Source organism: Canis lupus, chromosome 26, assembly GCF_003254725.2.
Source record: "Canis lupus dingo isolate Sandy chromosome 26, ASM325472v2, whole genome shotgun sequence".
Taxonomy (NCBI): Eukaryota; Metazoa; Chordata; class Mammalia; order Carnivora; family Canidae; genus Canis; species Canis lupus.
In genome coordinates, this window is record NC_064268.1 from 16,194,050 (window position 1) to 16,210,001 (window position 15,952).

General features: G+C 40.5%; 1 protein-coding gene across 11 annotated transcripts in view; it reads right to left on the reverse strand.

Annotated features, from left to right (window-relative positions):
* CIT (citron rho-interacting serine/threonine kinase) overlaps nt 1–15,952 on the reverse strand; it is a 165,105-nt gene that overhangs the window by 128,195 nt on the left and 20,958 nt on the right. For all 11 annotated transcript variants that reach the window (XM_025474152.3, XM_025474159.3, XM_025474161.3 and 8 more), the window contains 2 exons: nt 2,482–2,624; nt 1,338–1,431 (listed from right to left, as the gene is read on the reverse strand). In XM_025474152.3, the coding sequence (XP_025329937.3) occupies nt 1,338–1,431; nt 2,482–2,624 (237 nt within the window). The remainder of the gene's footprint in view (nt 1–1,337; nt 1,432–2,481; nt 2,625–15,952) is intronic.

Below are 15,952 nucleotides of genomic sequence, written 5' to 3' on the forward strand. Positions count from 1 at the left end.
TTTTAAAACATGAAATGCTCTGATCTTATAATCTAATTCTCATTGTAATGATCAAGTGGAATCAATTATAAGAACATAATTTGGAGTGGGGGGGAAAACAATGCATAGACAGACTTTTTCCAAGGATCTGAACACCAAGTAAAGTGAGCCTCAGGTCTACGGGCCTCAGTCTAGTTAACTCTAGAGTACAAGGAGTTAACATAACCCCAAACCTTTTCCTAATATCAACCTAACATCCACCTTTCCTCCAAGGAACTTGAGGGAAAAAAAGGCAATTTTACACATTTCCCTTTATAAGGACTTAACTCTCAGAAGTTGAGAAGGAGGGCATTTTCAAGAGTAACCTTTGTAACCTCTTAATTTGTGCATTTTAACTAGAATCAGTATTTTACTGAGAATGAATAAAAGGCCAAGTTCCTAAAACTTTGCCCAGGTCACCAAATGGTTCTGTTATAATAGAAGTCTTAAAATCTAACTTGATTTTCTCTTAGATCTTTTTTTTTTTCCCGCATAGTTGACATGAAAATTCCATTTTAATATATACCAATTTTATTAGGATTTTTAAATCTACATACATATTTTTACTTTGTCATCTTTTTCAAGTATTCTTGCTCTTAATCTCAGCAGATACCCTGTTGCCTTCCTATTTAGCATGTGGAATACAGCTTAATTTTTACCAAAGGTCCAGGACTTCGAAATGACATTCTGAGCAGTTGGTTCTTAATGCTTAAGGATATTTGGTTCAAATATGCCAGTGATTTGTTTCAATTTTGCTGAATAGAAAACAGAGATGTGAGATAAATAAGATTATAGAAGATAATCTATAATAAGCAAGGAAAATGAAAAGAAAAACAAAATAAGGGATCCCTGGGTGGCACAGCGGTTTAGCGCCTGCCTTTGGCCCAGGGCGCGATCCTGGAGACCCGGGATCGAATCCCACGTCGGGCTCCCGGTGCATGGAGCCTGCTCTCCCTCTGCCTATGTCTCTGCCTCTCTCTCTCTCTCTCTCTCTGTGTGACCATCATAAATAAATAAAAATTAAAAAAAAAAAGAAAAACAAAATAAGCATTTTCCCTTTATGTTTTAACCAAATTATAAGGATGCTCCTAAAAATGTTTTGTACAGTGTTAATAGATAGGATGCCACAGTCAAGCAAGTCTGGGAAACAGCTCTATGTCTCCATCCCCACTTCCACCCTCAGAAAAACCATGTCATACACTGACAGTTGAAGATTCCAAAATGTCACTCAAAGCTAGCCCTTATTTTCCAAACTTATGAGGACCACAGAACACCTTGTAGCATAATCTCTACTAAGTTATTTTATTCCATTTTGTTACCATCTTATTTGAGTTCATTTTAGCCGCTGATCCAAAATCCACAAGCTTGATGTGTCCTGTTCGGTCAATGAGAATGTTCTCAGGCTTGATGTCTCTAAGAAAATCAGGGCCACAAATTAGTGTTGTCTTCTTCATGCCAATCAGCAAGCAACTGCTAACCTTGGATACTGATTCAGCCAAGAAACTCAGTGTCTAAATTCTGCTATACAGGAGTGCCTGGGTGGCTCAGGCAGTTAAGGGTCTGCCTTCGGCTCAGGTCATGATCCCAGGGTCCTGGGATAGAGCTCCATTTCCCTCTTCCCCCCACCCCTGCTCATGCTCTCTCTCTCTCAAATAAAGAAATAAATAAAACCTTTCTAAATAAGTAAATAGATTCTACCAAATAACCCTCCCTATTCATGGATATAAACAATAAGCAAACATTCTGCAAAACAAATTTAAGTAAGAAAAAGAAGGGGAAGAAGGAAAAGGAAAGGGGAGGAGAAAGGGATAGAGAAGGAGGCAAGAAGAGGAAGGGAACAAATATAAACTATTTAAAAATAAATAAATAAACTATTTAGATGGATTATCTCTCCTAGAGACACACATTTTACAACAGGAAAACTATCAAAAGCAACAAGGGGACTTCCCCAAGGTCATGTAGCTAGTGGAACCATAGTTCCATTCCCACAACATCCTCCAATGTATATAAAACATCACATGAGTGAGGATGTTAAAGAGATACTTTTCAACTGAGAACTTGCTAGAACACCTTTGTAAATTACCAATGGGTGAGGGCAGAAGTACAACTCCATGGTCTTTTGCTCCTATGTGGTATGCCAGTTCCTTCTGAAAATTGAATTCGGTTTTTCTACCATATAACTCAAAGAACCCATGCAAGAGTTCTCAGTCTCATCAGCTACATTAACAGGTCTTATTAGCAAACTTAAGAACATTGTAATTCTAGATCTATTTCACTGTTGAATGAGTAAGCTGAAATGTCTGCCACTTTGGAAAACAGACTTTCAGCCAGTTGCAGTTAAGACTGGTTAAAATTTGGATGGAGCATCATTTTGATGCTAAAATTCTTCATCTAGTCACTCTATTGGGGGAATTCTTAGATGATACAGACAAATTCTTAGTATACTATCAGAGTCTCACTTACCGATGTACATATCCCATCTGATGAATGCTGTGAACAGCCAAAATCAGTTCGGCTAGGTAAAACTGAATCATATTTTCATCTAATTGGTCCTCATATCTATTCAAAAGTGACAGCAAGTCCCCTCCAGGCTGATACTCCATGACCTGTATAGAATGCCAAAGTTATTAATTCTTCATACACCCCAAAAAAGGGAATGTCTCAATTAGAGTCTCAAATACTGCCTGACGTGTTATAATTACAATGTCTCCACAAAGCAAATAAGATGTGTGAGACATATTGTAAGTCACGTAGGATGAGGTCCCTGCCCTAAGGAAATTACATCCAATACCCAAGAGAATCAATATAATGAAAGACTAGTCCCAGACACCATGCACAATGTTTGCAAGGCAAGCTTGAAAAGTTGGAATTAAATCCACCCACTCACCTGCCCACCAACCCAAGTCCACATCCCAGACATTCCCTAGGATTAGGTACACAATGTAGATAGAAATTGCTAGAGGGCAACAAACCCTCCGGCATCCTTTTTGCATGTCTCTCAGCACCCAGCAGACTACAAGAGGTGTGCAATAAATATGCTACAATCTTTTCCTACAAGAGTCATCTGGCCATCTCTATCAAAAATTTAAATGTGAACATATGCTCTCTGACCTCATAGTTCTGCTTCTGACAATTTATTTTACAGGAACTGATAGTAGTTTGTAGATCAATAGATACACAGATTCACTGTAGCATCATTTGTAACACAGGGGAGGAAAAGCCTAGAAATCACCCAAACATCCAACATTAAGAAACTACTGAAATGTGATATATCTAACTAATGGGATTAGATGTAGATATTAAAAATGAACAGACTCAGCCTATTCATACTGCTGTGGAAAGCTGCCCTTGGTAATACAAAGTGACATGCTATACAGAATAAAGTACAACCTCTTTTTTGTGATTAAAAAAAAATTATTACATTTGTTAATATATACATAGTGAAAAAATCTGGAAAAAAATATAGGGGTGCCTGGGTGCCCCAGTCAGTTGAGTGTCCAACTCTTGATTTCAGCTCAAGTCATGATCTCAGGGTCTTGAGATCGAGCCCCATGTTGGGCTCTGCACTCTGTGCAGTCCCTGCTTGTCCCTCTCCCTCTGCTCCTCCACCCCTCCCATGCTCTAATAAATAAATAAAATCTTAAATTAAAAAAATTTTTTTTAATTTTTAAAAAAGAATAGAAAGTACAGCCTCAGAAAAAAATGTTTGAATAGCAAAGGATTTCTTCCACTTCAGGAACTGAAATCCTTCTTCCTTCTGATGATAACTAAGTGTGATATTCTGAGTCAACATGCAGCTTTCAGGCCAATTGGCCCAGGTGGCTTCAAACTGCAGCCTAGTGACTTCAGCTCTCTGCTTTTCAGTTTCACCTGCTGTAAACTGGGGTGAGACCAACTGCCTCACAATACTGCGCCTGGCACCAATGAGGTCTTCCACTGCCAGTCAAGTGCCTTCCTTCCCTGCCCTTTCACTGCATGGTCCTTCCCTCTCTGGCTGGGAGAAGCAGGGACACACTTCGACCATCTTTGTAGTCATGTCAACTCTTACTCGGTTCCCTTCCTGTCCTTTGCTCTGATTTCCCATTTGGGGAACCAGGCTATAATTAACTTTTGTTTTAAGTTGTCTCAAATCCTTTCTGGAAAGAGGCAAGATCCAAATAAACATCTTAAAAAATACTAAATCTCTCCAACTACTGCATTCCAGAAGCCAATTTGGGATGTGAATTCTCTCCATCCTCCTCCAAACTCCTGTTTGCTTTTCGTCCAGAATTAGAAGAAAGCTCTAGTCAAGTGAGACATTGAGCATCTGCACATCCCGCAGAGGCCACAAGCTGGCCCAGTAAAGATCCTGCCCGGCATCAAGTTAACCCCACAAGAGAGACTCCTGGGGAAGCCAGTGACTAGCATGTCCTCCCCAAGGGCTCTGCATCCTCTGGGAGTCTCCCCCATTCACATGGCATCTCACACGGAGTAGAGAGTCAACCAGATGCTGGACAATTTGAGAAGTTAGGTTCCATTTGCCCTGCAATCACTGGAAAAAGACTTATGAACCTTCAAGAAGGCCAACATTAGAAGGGGTGGCAGCTAACATTCAGACTTTATTTCCCCCAACTTCACAACAGATTGAAAGCTACCAGTCTCAGTCCTAGAAGAGCCCACAGGAGCCACCTGGCTGCCTAAAGCTCACCCACTCATCCCAACCTGGTTCTCCACAGGCCCTGGATATGTGGGTGAATGCTAATTTTTATGTCTGTTTTAAATATATATTGCCATTAAAAAGGTCTTAAATATCAAAAAAAAAAAAAAAAAACAATTCACCGATAACAACAGAAGTACTCAGGCTTTTTAGAATCTTAAAATAAGAACATTGCATATTTATGATGACACATCGCAGTTAGAAACGTTCTAACCTGGCTTCAGTAGAGATGTGAAAAACAGAATGGCTTGTTAGTTTGAGAATGACAAAGTCAAACATATAGCATCAGCTGGCGACTTTTAAAAGCTCACAAACTGACCACCATTTAATATTTTGCAACTATTCCTGAAGATTCTATTTTTGAATGACCAGGAAAATAGTTCAGAAAAAGAAGAACCATCTCTTAAAAGGCAAAAAGATGTGTATTCTTTGCTCCTATTCAGAAGATCCAATTTCCTGAGCTGAAAACCCCCGCCAAAAGTAGATTAGTCTTTTCTGAGTCAAACAACTTTTCATTTCTTCAAAACCAGGGTTGATTGAGAAGACAAGTGACAAAAATTACAACAGCTGCTAGCCAGCAGCCTCTAGAACATGGGATAAAATAGATACGAAATGACAAACCTCTAAATAGACTGGGTCCTTATCAAAGAAACTAATCAAACTTGACCCAACAACATGATTCCACATTACCATACTAAAAATTCCAAGCATCTACCACTGAGAGAACTTGGAAATTTGCTGACCAAATTTAAATTTGGCTGTCCCAAGATGATATCCCGATCCCAAAACCATCCCACTGAGGTCAAGTCACTCATTCTGTTATGAATGGAGCCCACAGGAAATATGGATTGCATATAGAAACGCAAGCTGAATCGATCATCTTGCTGTTGAGCTTAGACATACAGTAAAGAATAGGACTTAGGCACTTTCAGAAAACACTTCTGGACTTTTAAAAATGGTACCAAGTCAAGAGGTTCCAAAAGCAAGAGGTTCAAAGGTCAAAAACTAAGAGTCTTGGGGCAGCCCGGGTGGCTCAGAGGTTTAGAGCCTGCCTTCGGCCCAGGGCCTGATCCTGGAGACCCGGGATTGAGTCCCATGTCAGGCTCCCTGCATGGAGCCTGCTTCTCCCTCTGCCTGGGTCTCTGCCTCTCTCTCTCTCTCTCTGTGTCTCTCATGAATAAATAAATAAAATCTTAAAAACAAAAAAGAAAAGAAAGAAAAGAAAGAAAAGAAAAGAAAGGAAAGAAAGGAAAGAAAGGAAAGAAAGGAAGGAAGAAAGGAAGAAAGGAAGAAAGGAAGAAAGGAAGAAAGGAAGAAAGGAAGAAAGGAAGAAAGGAAGAAAGGAAGAAAGGAAGAAAGGAAGAAAGGAAGAAAGGAAGAAAGGAAGAAAGGAAGAAAGGAAGAAAGGAAGAAAGAAAGAAAGAAAGAAAGAAAGAAAGAAAGAAAGAAAAAGGAAAGGGAAAAGGAAAAGGAAAGGGAAAGGGAAAGGGAAAGGGAAGGAAAGGAGAAAAAAGAAACGAAACAGGTCACAAGGCCAGCCCAGATCCAAGGGCAGGAAAAAAAAAAAGAAAACTAAGAGTCTTCAAGTCTCCATACCAGATGACTTGCTACAATAAACACAAGGGTCAGCAGAACACTACAAACAATTGAAGGCCAAAGTTACCACTGAGGCTATGCCAGACAATCCATTCATAGCATCTGATTTTGTCCAAAAGTACAAATCTGTCCTGAACTTTTACTATTCAGATAGATGCCCAGTAAGATACTGATCACCCAAAATGTAGTTTTTATATATATGTATATATAAACTTTTTTTATTGGTGTTCGATTTGCCAAAATATAGAATAACACCCAGTGCTCATCCCATCAAATGCCCCCCTCAGTGCCCGTCACCCCCACCTCCCACCCACCCACTGACCTCCCTTTCTACCACCCCTAGTACGTTTCCCAGAGTTAGGAGTCTCTCATGTTTTGTCTCCCTTTCTGATATTTCCTACTCATTTTTTTCTCCTTTCCCCTTTATTCCCTTTCACTATTTTTTATATTCCCCAAATGAATGAGACCATATAATGTTTGTCCTTCTCCGATTGACTTATTTCACTCAGCATAATACCCTCCAGTTCCATCCACGTCGAAGCAAATGCTGGGTATTTGTCATTTCTAATGGCTGAGTAATATTCCATTGTATACATAGACCACAGCTTCTTTATCCATTCATCTTTCGATGGACACCAAGGCTCCTTCCACAGTTTGGTATTGTGGACATTGCTGCTAGAAATATCGGGGTGCAGATGTCCCAGCGTTTCACTGCATCTGTATCTTTGGGGTAAATCCTCAGCAGTGCAGTTGCTGGGTCATAGGGCAGACCTATTTTTAACTCTTTGAGGAACCTCCACACAGTTTTCCAGAGTGGCTGCACCAGTTCACATTCCCACCAACAGTGCAAGAGGGTTCCCCTTTCTCCACATCCTCTCCAACATTTGTTGTTTCCTGCCTTGTTAATTTTCCCCATTCTCACTGTCCTTTGCTCTGATTCTCACTGGTGTGAGGTGGTATCTCATTGTGGTTTTGATTTGTATTTCCCTGATGGCAAGTGATGCGGAGCATTTTCTCATGTGCTTGTTGGCCACGTCTATGTCTTCCTCTGTGAGATTTCTGTTCATGTCTTTTGCCCATTTCATGATTGGATTGTTTGTTTCTTTGCTGTTGAGTTTAATAAGTTCTTTATAGATCTTGGACACTAGCCCTTTATCTGTACGTCATTTGCAAATATCTTCTCCCATTCTGTAGGTTGTCATTTAGTTTTGTTGACTGTTTCTTTTGCTGTGCAAAAGCTTCTTATCTTGATGAAGTCTCAATAGCTCATTTTTGCTTTTGTTTCTCTTGCCTTCATGGATGTATCTTGCAAGAAGTTACTGTGGCCAAGTTCAAAAAGGGTGTTGCCTGTGTTCACCTCTAGGATTTGGATGGAATCTTGTCTCACATTCAGATCTTTCATCCATTTTGAGTTTATCTTTGTGTGTGGTGTAAGAGAATGGTCTAGTTTCCTTCTTCTGCATGTGGATGTCCAATTTTCCCAGCAGCATCTATTGAAGAGACCGTCTTTTTTCCAGTGGATAGTCTTTCCTCCTTTATCGAATATTAGTTGACCATAAAGTTCAGGGTCCACTTCTGGATTCTCTATTCTGTTCCACTGATCTATGTATCTGTTTTTGTGCCAGTACCACACAGTCTTGATGACCACGGCTTTGTAGTACAACCTGAAATCTGGCATTGTGATGCCCCCAGCTATGGTTTTCTTTTTTAATATTCCCCTGGCTATTCGGGGTCTTTTCTGATTCCACACAAATCTTAAAATAATTTGTTCCAACTCTCTGAAGAAAGTCCATGGTATTTTGATAGGGATTGCATTAAACGTGTAAATTTCCCTGGGTAACATTGACATTTTCACAATATTAATTCTTCCAATCCATGAGCATGGAATATTTTTCCATTTCTTTGTGTCTTCCTCAATTTCTTTCAGAAGTGTTCCGTAGTTTTTAGGGTATAGATCCTTTACGTCTTTGGTTAGGTTTATTCCTAGGTATCTTATGCTTTTGGGTGCAATTATAAATGGGATTGACTCCTTAATTTCTCTTTCTTCAGTCTCATTGTTAGTGTATAGAAATGCCACTGACTTCTGGGCATTGATTTTGTATCCTGCCACACTGCCAAACTGCTGTCTGAGTTCTAGCAATAAATCATGAATGAGAAAGGAGAGATCACTACCAACACCAAGGAAATACAAACGATTTTAAAAACATATTATGAGCAGCTATACGCCAATAAATTAGGCAATCTAGAAGAAATGGACGCATTTCTGGAAAACCACAAACTACCAAAACTGGAACAGGAAGAAATAGAAAACCTGAACAGGCCAATAACCAGGGAGGAAATTGAAGCAGTCATCAAAAACCTCCCAAGACACAAAAGTCCAGGGCCAGATGGCTTCCCTGGGGAATTCTATCAAACGTTTAAAGAAGAAACCATACCTATTCTACTAAAGCTGTTCAGAAAGATAGAAAGAGATGGAATACTTCCAAACTCGTTCTATGAGGTCAGCATCACCTTAATTCCAAAACCAGACAAAGACCCCACCAAAAAGGAGAATTATAGATCAATATCCCTGATGAACATGGATGCAAAAATTCTCAACAAGATACTAGCCAATAGGATACAACAATACATTAAGAAGATTCACCATGACCAAGTGGGATTTATTCCCGAGATGCAAGGCTGGTTTAACACTCATAAAAAAATCAATGTGATTCATCATATCAGCAAGGGAAAAAACAAGAACCATATGATCCTCTCAATAGATACAGAGAAAGCATTTGACAAAATACAGCATCCATTCCTGATCAAAGCTCTTCAGAGTGTAGGGATACAGGGAACATTCCTCAACATCTTAAAAGCCATCTACCAAAAGCCCACAGCAAATATCATTCTCAATGGGGAAACACTGGGAGCCTTTCCCCTAAGATCAGGAACAAGACAGGGATGTCCACTCTCACCACTGCTATTCAACATAGTACTGGAAGTCCTAGCCTCAGCAATCAGACAACAAAAAGAAATAAAAGGCATTCCAATGGGCAAAGAAGAAGTCAAACTCTCCCTCTTCGCAGATGACATGATACTCTACATAGAAAACCCAAAAGACTCCACCCCAAGATTGTAGCTTTTTTTTTTAAGATTTTATTTATTTGGGGCAGCCTGGGTGGCTCAGCGGTTTAGTGTCACCTTCAGCCCAGGGCGTGATCCTGGAGACCCTGGATCGAGTCCCACATCAGGCTCCCTGTGTGGAGCCTGCCTCTCCCTCTGCCTGTGTCTCTTCCTCTCTCTCTCTCTCTCTCTCTCTCTAGTCTCTCGTGAAAAAAATAAATAAAATTTTAAAAATATATATTTTATTTATTTGAAAAAGAGAGAGACAGAGAAACAGAGATAGTAACAAAGAGCAAGAAAGAGCACAAGTAGGGAGGAAAGGAAGACACAGGGCTTGATCCAGGACCCGGGGATCATGAACTAAGCCGAAGGCAGACATTTAACCAACTAAGCCAGCCAGGTACCCCAAAAATGTGGCTTCTAACCTAATTAACCTGGTAAATCCTCCAGGGCAGGGCTTCTCAAATCTGCCTGCCCATCAGAATCAGAATTACCTAAGGAGGTGCTTTTTTAAAATAGATAAAACACATTCACTAACAAAAAAAAGAAAAAAAAGAGTACCTACTATGTGTCAGGCACTGCTCTAGATACTAGGAAAACAACAGAGACTGTAACAGACAAAAATCCCTTGCTTCTTGGAGCTGGAATTCTACTGGAATGAAAAAGAGTAAACATTAAGCACTATGACAGGGTAAAGGGCATCTCACTCCCAACCCAACCATTCAGGGAGCTTGTTAAAAATTCCAGGGACCCTGGGTGAGGTACAGAAATCTGCATTTTTAAGGAGCTACCCAGGTGATTCTGATGCAGCCAGCCCAGCACAGCACTGAGACCCAGTACAGATGAAGTTGTAGAGACAAAGTGGCTCCCTGCATCAGGCAGATGAAAAGTTTCTACAGCAAAGGTACCCTCAATACAGCCAACACTCCTGCTGCTTGACATGTTTTTCAGTGACTAACTGGACAGGACAGGATCTGCCTACCATGACAAGATCATGGGCAACAAAGGGCCAGCAACTACCCAGCCACTCCATCAGAATGGAGGCAACAATCCAGCATGGGTGGACACGAGATGTCCCTGCCCACAATGACCAGCTGCAGGTCGCCCAAATGGCAATCACCAAGGGACAGTAATCAAAAGCTGGGGAGACAGGAGGAGGAAAGAGCCCTACAGTGAAACAGTCCTCTAAACAATGTGATCACCCTGCAGATGGCAGAGAAAGCACAGCAGCTGACAGACAAGTCTGGCTTGGAGCTATAACGGACTTGCTCTTTTAAAGCAAAGACATTCAGGCCAACAGAGACAAACCCTTCTAATGGCACAGCTGCAGATGCTAATTAAAGGGCAAATCTTACATGTGTTCAGTTTGGAAGGAGCGGCAGCTTCTCTGCTGGTGTTCATATCTACACCCCAAGTACAGAGATGGCAATGCCCATCACTTGTATTGCAATCAAAACAAAGGACGTGTGTGTGTATGCATGCATATGCATACACGTGCACATACATGCAAGCTTGCACATATATCCCTATGTGGGAAGGGATTGAGTATTTAATAGTTCTTGTACTCTGTTCCAATTTGCACAGGGTATCATTAGAGGCACACTGTGCTGGCCACCCCTTTAGCAGCATGCCCTTGAAATGCTTGCACTACAATCAGCATGCCTGGAAGTACCATGGAAATACAACGATGGTACTGGCATCGTTATCTACCCTGGCCAGTGTTCCTAATCTTTGGCATCAGGGAAGAAGGAAAGGATCCTCTAAGCAGGATGGCCCCTGTTGGAAACACTCAATTATTCCTCTTGACAGCCAAGGTCACTAAAAGAGAAAGAGCAAAGACCCTTTATTTCAGAAAACATGAATCCCATCCATCTATTCAAGGATCCTCATTGAGCAACAAATCATCCAGAGTCTTGGCAAGACGCAGATAGCACATTCAAACTAGGTAACTGAGGGCATGTGTTAATGGAGCACCCTGCATTGATGAAGAACCCCAGAGCCAGTTAACAGCAAGGGGTAGGCACCACTCCTTGACCTGAAAGAGCAAAGTGCAAGGAATGGGGATCTCAGGATGGATCTTCACTATGGCTGAAGGAACAAAAGGAATAAACAATACCCAGAAATTAACTGGAGCCATAGCCACAACAGGCCTCTGGTTTTCAAAGTGGGGTCTCCAGACCAGCAGCAGCATCTGGGATCTGCTTGCAAATTCTTGGGCCCCATCCTAGACTACAAAACCAGAAACTGTGGCAGTGGAATGAGGTAAACTGGAACAATGGGACAAAACTATGACTCTTATTTTTTTTTTTAAACTATGACTCTTAAAACTCTAAATGCATTCACTTGAAATATGCCTCAAAAGATAAGGACACAAAACAACTGTTTTGAAGGCACAAAAGATCCCCCCAGGGCAATAACACACTCCGCAATCAAATTGGGAGTCAATAAGAGGTATTAATATCTCATTTCACCAATGAGAACATTGAAACTGAAAAGGCCAATGATTCCAGAGAGACCAACCAAGAAACAGTAATAAAACAAGAACCTAGATTCTAAAAAAAATTTTTTAAATAAATAAAAAAATAAAAAGAAAAAAAAAAAAAAGAACCTAGATTCTAGTAACAGCTTTCTTCCAACGGGCAGCCAGCTTCCAAACCCTGGCTTCCCAAGCGGCAACATGCGAACATGCTGGTGAGTTTTGAGACATGCCTCAAAACTGGATAATCTTATCCAAGAGATCAAAACAGCACATGTCTTGCTGTCAAAACTATCATAAGCTGCCACATTTCACTAAAATAAACAATGAAGTTATATTTGTTATCTCTCTCCAGATTCTCACTGACAACATGGGCTGGTGTTTATACAGGCCACAGGGTCACTGCCTAGAACCTGCTAACCTCCAAATTGTTCCTACACAGGAAGGAAATACTCCCCATGCAATTGCACAGCCTTCAGTGGAAAGTGAGACAGGAGAAATAAAAAAACTAATCCAAAGTAGGACCTCCGAACCAGGGTCAGACTAGCAGTGCTCTGGGATAGAACAGTGTAACATAACAGGTAAGAGTATGAAAGGTGAATCTAAGGAGTCTGGCTTCATAAGCCAGATCTATCTTTTATTGTCTATAAATAGACTATAACTTGTCCCCTAAATCCACTCTTCCATTACCTAGATATTGGCCATGCAGGTAGATGGTACAGATGTGAGATCATGTGATGAGTTCTGGTCAACAAAATAGGAAAGGAAATGTGTCCCTCTTCCATGTCATACTACATAAAAGGAATTTGCTTGTTCTGCTCTCTACTCCTTCCTCCTGCCAGCCAGGGGAAGCAAGAACATGAAAATGCTCAATTTTAACCATGTCAAGAGGACAGCATCCTAAGTGATAAGGACTTGTAAAACAGAAGGAACCTGGATCCCTGAATTATCACATACAACAGACCTGCTCCATCAGTCTGGACTGTATTTTGGTATCTTTTTGTTACAATGGCTTAGCCTGGACCTTTAACTAGTACATCCTATGTGCAACTGGAGAAGAAGAATTTGGAATGAACACAGGGAAGTTAATGTGAGGCCACCATAAGGACAAAAGATTCATGGGTAAGTTACAGGCTCAGAGCAAGGGCAGCCCCAAAGACCCATGGTATGAAAAACATCAGTACAAAGCCAGCAACTTTTAAGAAATCTCACAAAGCATTTAGATGCAACAACACTACAAGTAGTGAGCTGCAAAACAATGTTTTCTTTGTAAAGATCAGCTCCTTCCTGAAAGGACACTGGTGAAGGCATCTGTTATACAGAACTGAACAGATTTCATCATGAACCAGATTAACAAAGCACGGTTTCCATGGGCTGCCTGCCAGCATACAGAACTAGCCTTGTTATATAGAACCAGACATTAACAATACAATAGACCTCATTACAATTTTCTATATACCAGAAAATGGCAAGCTACATTCATTGGTATGTAATGACAAATAGGAAATTTTTAGCCACCAAATTTCCAAAGGATTCAAGTTCAACTTCCTTGTACCGCACTCCAAATTTTGAAAATCCTACTGGATCCAACTTGAATTATGTATGCTAGAGAATAAAACTCACACTCCTAATGTGTGATTTCCATAACACAATAAATAAATCTGTATGTAAATCAATTTGTATGAAATTAATCATACGTTCTTCCAATAAACGCTTCTTAAGCATTTACTTGGGAAAACACTACTAGAAGCAAGGGAGACATAATCCCTCCCTTGGTAGAGGGAGTACCTGGTGGGGGAGCCCAACACCCACTCACAAAGAGGAGGTACAGGGTGCTATGAGTACACACCCAGAAGAGCACCCTTCCCAGAAGTAGAGGGATGAGGAAGAGTTTCTGGAAGAAGTGATACCTGGTCCAAGCCTAGAAAGAGACATAAGAGTTAGCCAGGGAAAGAGGAAATGGCATGGAGAAAGGTCAGAAGCCAGTTCAAAGACCCAAAGGAAGTTCAGGACAAATGTAAAGTGAAAGGAGAAGGAGAGGGGTGCCTGGGTGGCTCATTCGGTTAAGTGTCCGGCTTTTGGTTTCAGCTCAAATCACAATCTCAGGGTAGTAAGATCTAGCCAAGCATCAAGTACCCCACTGAACACAGAGCCTGCTTAAGATTCACTCTTCCTTGGGGCACCTGGGTGGCTTAGCCAGTTGGACATCCAACTTTTGGTTTTGGCTCAGGTCATGATCTCAGGGTTGTGGGATCAAAGCCCACAATGGGCTCTGAGCTCAGCAGGGAGTCTGCTTGAAATTCTCTCTCTCCTCTCCTTCCCCCTCTGCCCCTCCTCCTCTAAAATAAATAAATAAATCTTTTTAAAAAATGCTCTATTCCTTCCTCTTCCCTCCCCTGCCTCTTATTCTCTCTCTTAAAAAAAAGGTGGGGGGGAGGTGGTGTCTGGGTGGTTCAACACCTGCCTTTGACCCAGGGCATGATCCTGGAGACCCGGTATCAAGTCCTATGTCAGGTTCCCGGCATGGAGCCTGCTTCTCCTTCTGCCTGTGTCTCTGCCTCTCTCTCTCTCTCTCTCTCTCTCTCTCTCTATGTCTGTCATGAATAAATAAATAAAATATTTTTTAAAAATTAATTAAAGTGAAAGGAGAGAAAAGGTAAGCAACAAGCCTAGAGATATATGTGAAAAAGGTCTTATAAACCACATACAAGAGTATGGACTTCATCCAGAGGGCAGCAGGGAGTCTTAAAGGGTTTTAACAGCAGGATGACTTGGCTGAAGTGTGTAGAAGACCTGGGGGAAAGGCAAGACAGATGGCAGGGAGAACTCTTAGGAGGTTACTGCAATAATGCAGGTAAGAAGAAGATGGCGGCCAGAACTCACCCAGTAGAAGCAGGAATGGAGAAAAGAGATAGCTTTGAGAAACATAGGACGACAATCCTACTTCTTTTATTCATTGATTTTTAAATCTATCTTCAATTACACTTCATTTGTATTACAAATGAACAATCAACTGCCAGGTAGCTTAGGATGATTTGTATGTTTTCCCAAACTTCAAAGGTTTAGAGATCTATAAGTAGTCAATAGGTATAATGGAATTCTGGAACTTCATAATCCCAATATAGATCTACGGTACTCTTATCTTGCGGCAGAATTTATTTCCAGACTTAGAAATGTTGAGATTTTAGAAAGATAAAATGGTGTGTATACTTTATATTATGTAACACCCTAAGGTAGGCCTTGGGATATCACCCTGTAATCAAATGCATTCACATTTTGAGGCAAAATATCTGAAAAGTCACACTAAAAGGATGGAAGAGGAGATTCAGGTCAGGTTTTGCTGCCAAGTAAGTAACAAAAGAACCTGAGGTTATTCAGAGCTTCTGGTTATTTCAGATTTGAAGATAAGGGATGGTAGATCTATAATCATATCTTAGTTCCTATGCTAAGTTTGGATATTTATAAGGAAAGTGTACCCTTAGCAAGCATTTTACTCCAAATTACCAACATACTTGAGAAGAGAATGCAGACAAGGAAATAATTACAAGATCCCATCAGCAATACCCAACTGAGCTACAAAGATGGGTGTAAAAATGTTGTTGCAGCCAGATATCAATGTGCTGAGGCAACTAGAACTCTGTACCAGGAACTAAAACTGCTTCTGGGATACTTTTTTTTTTTTTTTTACTTTAGGAATCTAAATCCCCCAGAACCTAAACAGAACGAATTTTAACCTTGTATAAGTCATGCTACATGTATATCAGAAATAAATGGCACTGTTCAAAAGAATGAGGCAGCTTTGTATGGTATGTGCTGACATGGAAAGATGTCTGGGGTAAATTGCCAAAAGGAAAAAACAAGTTGAAGAGCAAAGAGTAATATATCAAAAAAAAAAAAAAGAGTAATATATCAATTTCATAAGACAAACTATATACATGTGTTCTAAATACAAACATAGAAATTTTTTTCCCATGAGGGTCAGGAAGAACATGCATAACAATTTATTAGGGAAAAGGATTAGAAAGAAAGGTAGGGAACCTTCCCTTCTATTTCATGCTGTT